Raw genomic sequence first — 12,924 nt, 5'->3', positions numbered from 1 at the left:
TTTGACAAAAATGACTTTTTAGAAAATATGACGTGAAAGGATTAGTCGACTGGTGAGTCTATTGGTCGACTAATAAATACGAAAATTTAAGAAAAGAGTTTTTTAAAAAGATTTTCAAGAATGGTTCTTTTAGAAAAGTTTTTCTAAAGACTTTTTAAGTAAAATGCAACCTAAATATGCACTCTAAGTAAGGCTCTTACAAGAATCTAAGACTTTTAATGAATTTAACATTTGCACACTAGTCTTCAAAGATTCTTCATCGAATTCTTTAATTTCTTCATTTGCTTAGCTGAAATGCAATTGATTTCACTTGCTCGTCATCAAAACCTTGTACTTGAAGTATCATGTACGGCTTCAGTGGCGTAACAATACCCCCAACCCGAACCCGACCTGTTTAATAAACGGGTTACGCGGGTCGACCCGTTTATTAAACGAGTTGGCATAAGCCCAACCCGAACACGCCTAAGAGGCGGGTTGGCGGGTCGTGTCAGGTTTTGCCACTCCTAATTTCCAGCGGCCCAAACATGACCGAATCATCTCCTTTTCTGGATCCATGCTATTCGAACCTATATTTGGTCCATGATATTTGTTGACATTCTCTGGATCTACTTCAACCCAATGTGTTGTAACTTATATAGAATGTATTCAAACCAATGTCAAAATAGTATCGGCTATCCAATCGTTTGGCCTAAGATTCAGGCTAATCAGCTGATTCTCAAATGAATCGTTTAAAAAATATTCCATGACAATCAGAATGTGACATGTGTTAAAACCATTAAAATAATATTAAAAATTAATTTTTAAATATTTTTTACATTTATTAAAAACTAGCCAATTCAGGTTAGTATCTATCGATTTTCTGCTGATACGATACCAATCAGCCGATTCAGGCCTATTCGCACCAATATAATGACAAAGCGAAAGACGGAGAAGGCAAACCTTTTAACAAGAAGAATGTGAGTCTCTCGACAAAGTGAAAGACGGAGAAGACAACACCAAAATGTATCAAAACGGATGTCAAGTTATTATTTCTTATCAGGAAAGCTGGAAAATTTTGCCAAAATGATAAAATTTATAGTTGTTTTAAGGTATTTGAATGTGAGCACTTTTGAAAGATGTTCCTTCTTCCACCTAGAGTATTACCCCCAACTAGGTTAACTCTATAGAATCCAGAATCAAAGCCAAATTTTTGTTGTTGGTTTTTCTTCAAGGATGCTATCAATTTATTTGATATGAAAGGAGAGGAAATATTCTTAGCTTCATAAAAGTAATTGAATAAAAAGATATTGATAGAAGAATTTCACATAGATAAAGAAGATTCTTTTGCAATTTGGGCAGTTTGATATCTTGGGTATTTTCCCATGTTGATTTTTTTGCACTCTTTTGAGTCATGAGGCTTTCTTGGGCTTTTACATCATCATTCATTTTGGAGATGTCCTGACTTTTCTATCTTTTTCGGGGAAGGGTACGTCACAAACTCCTTCATCTTGGAGATGTTTCGATCCTTCTTTTATCTCAGAGATTATATATGATGGTATTGGCTCAAAGGTCTTTAGATGATAGCTGAAATCAAATATCTTTTAGGGTTTGTCGGTAGGTCCATCACATCCGCCTTCATCTCGACGGTGATCCGAACTTTCCCTAGACGAATCCGTCACAAACTCCGTCATCTTGGAGATGTTTCAAATCTTCTTTGGCCCCAAGGGTCTACTCGCTTAATTCGCCTTCATCTTGACGACAATTGAGAGATTCCTTTTGCGGATATTTGATTTGCAGCTTAGCTGACTTGAGGAGACATGAATTGGGTAGGTTCTTTTCTGACTGCCCAGGATATTTCCACTGTCTTACTGCCAAAGAATAATCTTTAAGAATGTGCCATAGCTATGATCAATATCAGCTCATTTATGGCTCTTCAGCATCATTGAATATTTCTTTTACCGGTCATGTAGAAGATTTTTCTTCATCCTCTTGGTTGACCAACAGAAAATTTGAAGTTTGAGCCTTTCTTCACAGAAGCTTCACCCTTTTGGAAGGAATACTTAAGGAGATTTGAGAAAATTCTTTATATAATTTTGAGATTAACAACTACTTTATGACAAGTTGTGTAGCCCACAGTGCCCGTTTCTCCCCAACTTTCCCAGTTTTGTACCGAGTGGTGAACAGGAAGTGATAGGGGATCGGGTTTAGTTGAACCTCTCACCTGAATCAAGAACTTTATTTTAAGGATATATATTTGCTTAAAATAAGTTCCTAAAGTACTCTCAGATTGGATTTGGGTTTACATATAGGGTACGTTCGGGTGCCTCAACTGGCATGGCATTTGAATGATTTCAAATCTTTCTGATTCCAAATCCCTGTTCAACCAGTGAGATTTGAAATCTCACGGGTTGCCGTGATTTAGAACCTTATTCGAAATCACGGGTGCCTGAGACCTGATGTTCTGAAGAACATGAGACTTCACTGATACAAGTGTTTTTGTATATGATCCGATCCGTCTGCACTTTTTACATGCAAAAACCTTGATTTTGCACTTCTTTTATTGGATGCAATATTACCACTTAAGTCTCAACCCTATATCATGAGACCTTATTTGTAGGGCTGGCAAACCAACTAAGCAGTTCGTGACACGGCTTGTCACAAACTTGTTCATGATTGGTAGGTTCGTGTAACTAGCGAGCCCAGCCACGAGCACTGCTTAAACGAATCAAGCTCGAACACAGGGTCCTCTGCTTTGCTCGGCGTACAGATAAAATATGTATATATTTTGTGTAACATATATTTTAGTTAATAAATAAATAGAAGAATGCATAGAATATATATATATATATATATATATATATATGGATCCAAACACAGATTCTGATATACCAGCAAATCAAAAGGATTGAGTTTCCAATCAGGCTTGATTGGGTCCGTATCCGATCCGTTTGCACCCCTACTTTAATGTGCCCATTTATATTGAGCAAGATAAGTTCAGATTATCAACGGGGGCCTCCGCTTGTCTGGTAGAAGCAGCTAATGCAGGTCACCTTGTGTTGGGACGTTGCAGGCTCAAAACCCAATGATATAGTTATATAACTGATAGTGGTCTGACTAACTCCGGCTTGCCTTTAAAAAACAAAAAAAGTTCAGATTATGCATTTGTTATGCAGCGTGCAAATTTCTCAACTTTTCCCAGTTCTCTATATAAATAAGTGGGTTCAAAGCGTGACTAGTGACTACCTCTTAAGCCCCTTATCCGGATAAATAAAAATTCAGTTTCTCTATCGGCTTATCTTGCATCTCAATTTGTCTCTTTTCCTGCTATTTTAATATCTTGACTTATCGGTCAATACCAATTTTGTCAGTATCAGTGTGTATCGTTCTATACTTATTTGTAGAAAATCAATACGCTTCACCCTTGAATAGGGGTGGGCATCAGGTAATGGGCTGGGTTTTGAACCTATTCTTAACAAGCTCAGGTTTGAAGAGAAGCCCATGACCTGGCCCATTGGCCCAATGGGCCAATGTGAAGTGGGCTGGGTCTGACCCGACCTGGCCCAATCTTAAAATGTATAAATGCTTGACTGAAATTATGATTTAATGAGATAATAGCAAGTTCCTATTCAATTAATTCTTAATTAGTGCAACTAATTAGGTAAATAGTAATAATTAACAAATATCAAGTTTCATGCAACTAATTAAGTAAATAATAATAGTTATACAAATTACTATAGAATAGTTAATTTTAAAAAAAATTATATTATTAAAAAAATAATAAATAACTCAAGCCCATCAAATCAGCCTGGGTCTAAAATCGTGGCCCAAACCCAGCTCATGGTGAACTGGGTCGGCTTGTCCCATTGGGCTGCCGTTGCCCACCCATAACCTTGAATAGGTTACTTTTAATAAATATAAAAATACATAATATTATTTTAATAACTTTAACACATATTACGTTCTCACATAATGTTTTTAATTATTTTTGGCAGATTCAGAACGATTCACTTGAGTATCTGGATCGACCGATTCACCTGAATCGTTGGCCAAACGATACCGACACTGACCACATTGGTCAATAATCACTACTCAGTTTCACTCATGGAAGTCGCTAGAAGCAGTCGGACCCACCGGAGGCTATACAATATCACGGCAGGAGAAGGTAGCCAATGAAACCAGGCCACCTGGAATCATCGACGAATGGAATCACCTCGTTCCTGCTGGGAAGAAAGAAGCCGTCGGATAAAAAACGTGACATCGCGAGAAGGTTGGTGGTCCGTCGGATCTTCCACGGTGGCACAACTTTAACAATTCAACACCCTCACCCCGTCTCGCACGTCGAAGCTGCAGCTCCCATTTTAAGCAGCCCCGTGGAGTGGCGCCGGGTGAGGCGTGACCTCTCGATCGCTCCAATCCCACCGTGCGGTTTCCTCTGAAAGAAGCAGCAACGATGAAGTGGAGTGTTCCCGTCGCCTTGTTCCTGCTCTTGCTCCTCTCTCTGCTTCCCGATCAAGGTGCATTTTCTGTCCTTTGTTTCTCTCTGAGTATTGTTTTTCTTGTTGTTGATTTTAGTTGGATCTGGCTGATGGATGGACGGGATCTCGTGAGGATTTCTCTCTGTTTTTCCGAGTTGATCTCTTGTTTTGCTTCTGTGGCTCCCGATCTCGATTTCTGGTGGATTTGTTTCTGAGATTCCGTTTTTTCCGTGTCTCTGTGCGTGATCTTTAGGGCGACATTTACGTGCGAATGCGGAGGAGAACGATGCGTCCGACGAGGCCGTTAGTCTGCCGAAGGTGGAAGAGAAGATCGGCGCGATCCCTGACGCCTTGTCTACCGACTCCGAAGTCGTCCAGAGGTTCTTTATCCGTTCCCTCTTGCTATGCATTTAGCTTTTGTTAGCTTGTGCTCGTATTCATAGGACGAGATCTGAATAATATGTATCTTTTACGGTTGTTTTCCGAGGAAATTGAAGTAATTGGGGCCAGATCCTTTTTGGAACTTGTGTTTGTGTTTGTATCTGAAGAGAAGGGAAAGAACATATGTCTATCGGTTTGTTGTTTTGCGATGTCGCGGAGTTTGTTTGCGTGTTTTGGATCAGTTAGTCGATCTGATGTCTATGATCTTTATCGAATAATTGGCAGCTTGTATTTCTAATGTTGGTGATTTCGGTTCTTAGTTTGTAGTTAGCTGTATGGATCTGTTTTGCTTTAGAGATGGGGGTGCAGGGTCGGTGAAACATTCATGCCATTTTCTTTTCTTTTCTTGTGTACGTGTTTTAGACAATTTTGAATGCATAAATTAGTAAGATTATAGGGTCAGACAAGTATTGAATTAGTAAGATTTCAGGGAGTCGGAGTCTATCTCCCGGAAAACCCTACGAAACAATGCGGAGAAATTTGAGTTCCAGGCCGAAGTGTCGAGGCTTATGGACATTATCATCAACTCCCTGTACAGTAACAAAGACATTTTCTTGAGGGAACTCATCTCCAATGCTTCTGATGTGAGTGTCAACTATCTTGCTGCTTTGGTTCTGTGCTTTATTTTGTTTTTCGGGGAATGAGTTTTCTGACTTTTATGAGTGATGCATTTTTGGCTTAGGCACTGGACAAGATCAGGTTCCTTTCCCTCACAGACAAAGAGATTTTGGGTGAAGGTGACAACACTAAACTCGAAATCCAGGTTAGCCTTGCAATTGTTTTATGATGAGGACATATTAAGATGACAAAGTTTGATATATTAATTTGAATCAGAATTATGTTACGGAAATATGAAAGGATAGAGCAATAGTTCAAAAAAAGAGGATAGAGCAATAGTTCAAAAGAATGATAAATTTCTTTACATGCATCTTTTAAATTTGGGAGAAAATGATCAATTTTTTTAATTGCATCTTTGAAATAGGGGCAAATACTAATAGTTTGGGTGCATTTGCAACTTAGCTTTCTTGATATAACAATCAAGCCCGTTCATGAATAAGAATTGATGAAGTAACTGGTTGTCTTATGATGTTTAACCTTTATATTTCTTGATTACATGTAGATTAAATTGGACAAAGAGAAAAAAGTGTTGTCTATTCGTGACCGAGGTATTGGAATGACAAAAGAGGATCTCATCAAGAACCTGGGTACCATAGCTAAGTCAGGGACTTCAGGTACTTTTTGTGCTGCTGAAAATTTGAATCAATTTTAAATGTGCAGTAGCTGGTGAACTCTTGATGAAGTTTGATTTTGCCATTTTATTGCAGCTTTTGTGGAGAAAATGCAGAGTGGAGGTGACTTTAATCTGATTGGACAGTTTGGAGTTGGGTTTTACTCTGTCTACCTCGTTGCTGATTATGTTGAAGTCATTAGCAAGCATAATGATGATAAGCAGTAAGTATTGATTTTTAAATTGACGACTTTGGATAATTATTTTGTGTTTTTTGGTTTTATACATTTCTTATTCCATTTGGGTTTTCTCTCACTTTTCCAGGTATGTGTGGGAATCAAAAGCTGATGGATCATTTGCAGTCTCTGAGGATACATGGAATGAATCACTTGGTCGTGGGACGGAGGTTAGGCTGCACCTCAGGGAAGAGGCCGGTGAATACTTGCAGGAGGAAAAATTAAAAGTGGGTGCTTTGATTACTTCGTTAGTAATTATTGGCTTATTGTTAATCTTTTTTATGTGTTATTCTTCAATGCCATGATGTGTGGGACTAGCAGTATGCCATTCGTGACTGATAGTGGGGTTAAACATTTAAAGCAGCATTGAATTTTACTGTATTATGTGGATATATGACTATGTTCTTTGCACCATGCGCCTAAACTGCTGCATGGCATTCATGACAATTACTGAAAGTAGACTGAGTTCTGTACGGTACATTTCATGACTTTATTCTGCCTGTTCGCCATGATATGTTCAGTATTATTGGACTGGGTCTTATGTGATTTATAAATACATAAATGCTTAAGTGCTTGTACCACTGTCATTTGGTGTCTTTACTTTTTCAAAATAGCTAGCTCTTGTGTTCTTTATACTGCTTCAAGAATCAAGACACCCTAAATTCTGTACATTATATAAAATATTGTCATGATGCCTTCACATCATGAAATGGTTGTTTATACTGGATTGGGACCTATGTATTTATAGTAATGTAAATGCTTAGGTGCTCATATCACTATCATTTGGTTTCTTTATTGCAAATAATTTCAGTTATCATTCTTGTTACCTTGCTTGCTTAGTCAAGTATGAAAACCTTTCACAGAGGCTGGTTAGGATCTCTCTCTGGTGCTTAAATATTAGGTATTTCCGAGAATCCAGTTTATTTGGCTGGCTTCCTTCAATCTGGTTTATCACAGATAGCATGCATTTGATTCAATCAATTTATTCAGGCAAAAATCTTTACAAATATAAGCTGTTGCTTGACATTGCTTACCCATTGACATTGCATTGTATATGAGAACAGATGAATTTGATTTTCTTTTTGGGTGCAATATTGAGTTTTTAGTTCTTATTTGTGACTTCCATACAACTCAATTTTAGTAACTATTTCTTCATATGGTGGCAGGAGCTTGTAAAGAAATACTCGGAATTCATCAACTTCCCTATATACCTTTGGTCTAGCAAAGAGGTTGATGTAGAAGTTCGAGCTGATGAAGATGAGTCCAGTGATGAAGAGGAGACTAGTATGTCATCTTCTCCATATTCTGCATCAAGTCTTCTTGCTGCAGTTTGGATTTTTAGGTCATTCCTCATAGTCGATTTTCTTTCTAATCTGATCACTTTTTCAATGTGACAGCTGAGAGCAGCAGCTCAGAGGATGAAGAAGTTGAAGAGGAAGATGTTGAAAAGAAGCCAAAGACGAAAAAAGTGAAGGAAACAACTTATGAATGGGATCGCTTGAATGATGTCAAAGCTATATGGCTACGGAGTCCAAAGGAGGTGTCTGATGAAGAATATGCAAAATTCTATCATTCCATTGCAAAGGTGGATCAATCTACACCTATTTCATAAAATAACTTGCTGAAGGTTTTCTTTGAATCATGCCCTGGAAAGTTGCATTTGATTCTAATCATATTCTTTTTGTTTAACCAGGACATTAGTGAGGAGAAGCCATTAGCATGGAGCCATTTTACTGCTGAGGGTGATGTTGAGTTCAAGGCTGTCCTGTTTGTGCCTCCTAAGGCTCCTCATGACCTATACGAGAGCTACTACAACAACAAGTCAAACTTGAAGCTCTATGTTCGTCGTGTGTTCATCTCCGATGAATTTGATGAACTTCTACCAAAGTACCTGAACTTCTTGAAGGTAATTATATGTTGTGTTATCAGTTTTCAACTGCTTAGAGCTTGTGTAACCCAATCAGGGATAGGAAATGTCTTGCATTGGATCATATCCATCACTGAATTTTGATGGTGTCTCCTTGCACTTACTGTGTTGCCTGAGCATTTCAATTCTTGAACCAAGATGACTGAATACTGAAAGCACACTTCTCAAGGTTCAGACCCACTTTGCCATCATTAAGTCTCTCAGATTTATATTACTATATAACTTGTTTGAGTGCAGTTTAGTTCTTATTCTATAATGGGGATCTGAATTTCTTATCCATTTGTATTTCACAGGGCCTTGTTGACTCCGACACTTTACCGCTCAATGTTTCACGTGAAATGCTTCAACAGCACGGCAGCTTGAAAACTATCAAGAAGAAACTTATCCGCAAAGCTCTTGATATGATCCGTCGGATTGCAGATGAGGATCCTGATGAGTCCAATGACAAGGATAAAACAGGTTAGAGTCTGAAATGCTGCTGAGATTTAGTGGACACTGTTTATGCTATTATCTATATCATACCTATCTGAGGGTATTTTTTTTGTTACCAGATGCTGTAGCAGAATCTGAGAATAATGAGAAAAAGGGCCAGTATGCCAAGTTCTGGAAAGAGTTTGGCAAGTCTATTAAACTTGGCATAATCGAAGATGCGTCTAACAGGAACAGACTTGCAAAACTTCTTAGATTTGAAAGGTAACTGGTCAAATTCCTGCTTTCATTGCCCTAGTAAATAATCTTTGTGTGTGCATATTTTGAATTATAAATAACTGATACACTTCCCCTCATCCTGGTTGCAGTACAAAGTCTGAAGGCAAGCCTGCTTCACTAGATCAGTACATATCGAGAATGAAACCGGGACAGAAGGACATTTTCTACCTAACAGGAACCAACAAGGAACAGCTAGAGAAGTCACCGTTCCTTGAGAGGCTTACAAGGAAAGGCTACGAGGTATTGCTGGAAAAGTTCTGTTCAGAATTTTTTTGATTTTTCCCAAAAGTCGGGGAAATTTTAACCTACTTTTGAAAATCATAAACTAGGAATGCCTTTCATTACTATGCTCTACTAATTTGAAAGACTTTTGCTCTTGTTAAGGAAAAAGCTGTCACATACATTGCCATTTTGCATGCAGGAATAGAAGATTACTACCCCCTTCTGTTTATTTCTCTACTTTAAAGGCAGATTTTTGACACATGGAAAATTTCATTTTATTCCGGGTAGATGGAAGTAAATTCGTTTCACAGAGATGGATTTGCTTCTTGGTTTGATATCCAGAAGCCATCAACTTGCATATCATTATGCTTGCATTCACTTGTTCCATTTGTTTGTAGGTTATCTACTTCACAGATCCAGTGGATGAATACCTGATGCAATACTTGATGGACTATGAGGACAAGAAATTCCAGAATGTGTCCAAGGAGGGCCTGAAACTAGGAAAGGAATCGAAGGACAAGGATCTCAAGGAATCCTTCAAAGAGTTAACCAAGTGGTGGAAGGATGATCTTTCAAGCGAGGGTGTCGACAGTGTAAAGGTCAGCAACCGATTGGATCAGACCCCTTGTGTGGTGGTTACATCTAAGTACGGTTGGAGTGCCAACATGGAGAAGATCATGCAGTCACAGACTCTTTCGGATGCCAGTAGGCAGGCATATATGCGTGGCAAGAGGGTACTTGAGATCAACCCCAGGCATCCCATTATCAAGGAACTGAGGGAGAGAGTTGTCAAGGATCCGGAGGTATGGTTTTAGGCTTGATATTTGAATCCTTTTGAATAGTATTGGTGTCCCTATCTGCAAAGCCATGGTGGTTTATTCTTGAAATGTCGCTAAAGATCAATAATAACTAGCACAGTGCATTGATAAAGGCAGCTTTTGGCCAATACTGGTCATGATTGAATGGGCGGGAGTGAGATGAGTTATTGTCACAGGCTTTAATGATTCTCTAATTGGTTTCAACTGCAACAAGTGATTGAAACCACAAGAAATGGTGCCCAGTGCCCACTAATTCAGTCGCTATCACTGATTGATGGTCAATCATTCAGTTGCTGCTTATTGCACTTTTACCAATTCATTCCTTTTGTTTGTTTTGCTGTGAGAGATAGTGGTTTTGTTTTCACTGCTTGATTTTCTGTTTCACTTGGCTGGGATTGTGGTCGGTCTCACGTATTGTAACTTGGAACTGTAGGATGAGAGTGTGAAACAGACTGCTCGTCTCATGTACCAGACTGCACTGATGGAGAGTGGTTTCATGCTGAATGATCCAAAAGATTTTGCTTCCAGAATCTACGGTTCCGTGAAAGCGGGTCTGAATATCAGCCCAGATGCAACCGTAGAAGAGGAAGATGATGTGGAGGAAGAGGTGGAGGCTGATGCCATGGAGGAAAAGCCAAAGAGTGATGATGATGTTAAGGAACCAGAAGATGTCAAGGATGAGTTGTAGTTTGTTAGCAGAGTGGTTGTTTCTGCTCGGTAATTTTGATAGTCCATAAAATCGTTGAACCGTAAGTCTGAGTGTAGGTTAGATTTTAACCCAACTGTACTAGTGCCCTTGTCAGCCAAGAATTTTCATGGTGGTTTTGACTGGATTTACGCTAAGTAAAATTTCTTCTCCCGGTTAGTGCTCTTGCTTGTTTACTTCTACAAAATATAATCATCTCTATGCAATCATTAAGCTACAGCAACTTATACCAAATCTTGCTCAATGCTTGCTGGCATCCTATGTTTCGTTCTCTGTTTTCTCCCGTGGTTGCGGTTGATCTGTCATTATGTTGTAGTATAAATATGGCAAGCATACGACTTTAATTGTTTCAAGTATTTTGGTTAAAATGTTTCAGCCTGCTTTTTCTCCTTCCCTTTTAACTTGACCAAATTCAGGGCCCAAAGATCCAGCTGTGAGTTTTTCTTCCTAGTTCTTATCCACCTTTTCGTTTCGCTCAGACAGAAGGCTGCAAGCTTGAACTACAAGCATACACCAAGCTTCTGAAGTTGGGTTAAACCACCACGTTGGTGGTGGTTACCCACGATGTGGGTAACGCTTCCCCACATGAATGTGTTCCTTCCGTTAAACCTGCAATCAGAGGGAACATTTACTCAACCGTTCCCATTTTGAGCTTATAAAGGGTTTCATGAGCAACCCTTTGAGCGTGCAAAAATACAGAGATTAGGAGGGAAGAGGTTGACTTACCGTCTGCATACGGAGGCCTGCGCTTGTGGTGGTTGCAGACCGGTTGAGTTAAAGAGAGCCCTTCTTCGGCAACGTCCTCCGATAATGGCCGCCTCAGGTACGCTTTGCTTTTCTGTTTTTTATGCAGGGCCACCGCCACACAAGGATGCCGATTAAGGCTTCGCCGAAAAACCCCGAGTCGTCCCAACAATTGGGTTATGGGCCCACACCCCGCTTCCGCTGCGGGGTGTGCTCTGTGTCGTCCAGCAAAGCAGGTCACCGTGGGGTGACACTGCTGTTGGTCGCCAGAAGTCGGCGACTGTGGCCATTGGGCGACAGACTGATTAAAAAAAAAACTATCTTACCTTTGTTTTTGAGGGTTTTTTTTCTGTCGGCGAGGACACCGTCGGCGGTTCCTTCTCCATCCGCCATTAAAAAGCTGCAAGAACCGTCGCCGACGACTATTGAGTCGTCGAATTTTTTTTGTAGGGGTTTCTGCGTTTTTGGTCGGCGGATGGCTGCTTTCGCCGGAGAAGAGGCGCCATCAAGCGGAAGCATTGGTTGCCGGTAGGCGGCGGCGGTGAGTGAAACTGCGAAATTGGGTTTTGAAAACCCTATTTCGTATTTCACGTTTTTAACGGGATCCGTTTTTCGGATCCGGTATGTACCGGGTCCGACCCGAATCAAGGAGCCCCCGGGTCGGACCCAGATCTGGTAGCTACCGGGTCAGACCCGGATCTGGTAGCTACCGGGTCAGACCCGGATCCGGTCTATACCGGGTCCAACCCGGATCAAGGAACCCCCGGGTCAGACCCGGATCCGGTAAGTATCGGGTCCGACCCGGATAAGGTAAAAATCGGGTCCGACCCGGATCCAGTTATTACCAGGTCCGACCCGGATCCAGATCTTACTGGGTCTGACTCGGATCCAAACTGTACCAGGTCAGACCCGGATCCGGTTATTACTGTGTCCGACCCGGATCCAGTCATTACCGGGTCTGACCAGGATCTGACCTGTACCGGGTCCAACCCGGATCCAGATAATTTCGGGTCTGACCCGGATTCGGTTACAGTTGGGTCTGACCCAGATCTAGAAGGGTCCAGGCACTATTTGGCCTGAACCGGATCAAAGACTGACTCAGACCCTTTTCGGGACCGGTTCAGAGCTGTTTTTGGCCGGTTCCTTCCAGTTTCTCACCGGTTCCGAGATGCTAAGACTCTATTTTCTTAAATATAAGAAAATACATGGATTTTGACATTCGGTTATAGGGTTTTTTATGAACTTTTGTTCATACTTGACCCGGTTCATAAGGTTCAGAACCGGTTCAGACCCTCGAATGACCGGTTCTGGGTTGTTTCAGGCCGGTTCAGAGTGCTTTAAGACCGGTTCGTGAAACATATGTTAGGTTCATTCAGTTTTAGAACCATTTCAAGAGTTATATGTCTGGTTCATTCAGTTTACGAACTATTTTAAGATATT

The 12,924-nt window shown here is 40.4% G+C and overlaps 1 protein-coding gene across 1 annotated transcript; it reads left to right on the top strand.

Moving 5' to 3' along the window:
• Positions 1 to 4,324: 4,324 nt before the first annotated feature.
• LOC149832788 (endoplasmin homolog) lies at positions 4,325 to 10,903 on the top strand. Its single transcript, XM_090014713.1, has 15 exons — positions 4,325 to 4,493; positions 4,708 to 4,834; positions 5,326 to 5,479; positions 5,578 to 5,658; positions 6,016 to 6,127; positions 6,221 to 6,347; positions 6,448 to 6,586; positions 7,526 to 7,643; positions 7,757 to 7,944; positions 8,053 to 8,265; positions 8,580 to 8,745; positions 8,838 to 8,979; positions 9,084 to 9,234; positions 9,615 to 10,019; positions 10,468 to 10,903. The coding sequence occupies exons 1-15, from the start codon at positions 4,430 to 4,432 to the stop codon at positions 10,720 to 10,722; spliced, it is 2,442 nt and encodes an 813-aa protein (XP_089870839.1). The 5' UTR covers positions 4,325 to 4,429; the 3' UTR covers positions 10,723 to 10,903.
• The last annotated feature ends 2,021 nt before the right edge of the window (positions 10,904 to 12,924 follow it).

The sequence above is a fragment of the Nuphar pumila genome, chromosome 7 (genome assembly GCF_984573655.1).
Source record: "Nuphar pumila chromosome 7, dmNupPumi1.hap1.1, whole genome shotgun sequence".
Taxonomy (NCBI): Eukaryota; Viridiplantae; Streptophyta; class Magnoliopsida; order Nymphaeales; family Nymphaeaceae; genus Nuphar; species Nuphar pumila.
Note: the sequence above shows the minus strand (reverse complement) of the source record. Positions and strands in the feature narration are given on the sequence as shown.

Excerpts from the sequence above, each read along its gene's own strand:
- LOC149832788 (XM_090014713.1), top strand. The coding sequence starts at position 4,430 with ATGAAGTGGAGTGTTCCCGTCGCCTTGTTCCTGCTCTTGCTCCTCTCT. Across the intron at positions 6,128-6,220 it reads AGCTAAGTCAGGGACTTCAG|CTTTTGTGGAGAAAATGCAG; the intron begins GTACTTTTTGTG and ends ATTTTATTGCAG. Across the intron at positions 8,980-9,083 it reads AAACTTCTTAGATTTGAAAG|TACAAAGTCTGAAGGCAAGC; the intron begins GTAACTGGTCAA and ends TCCTGGTTGCAG.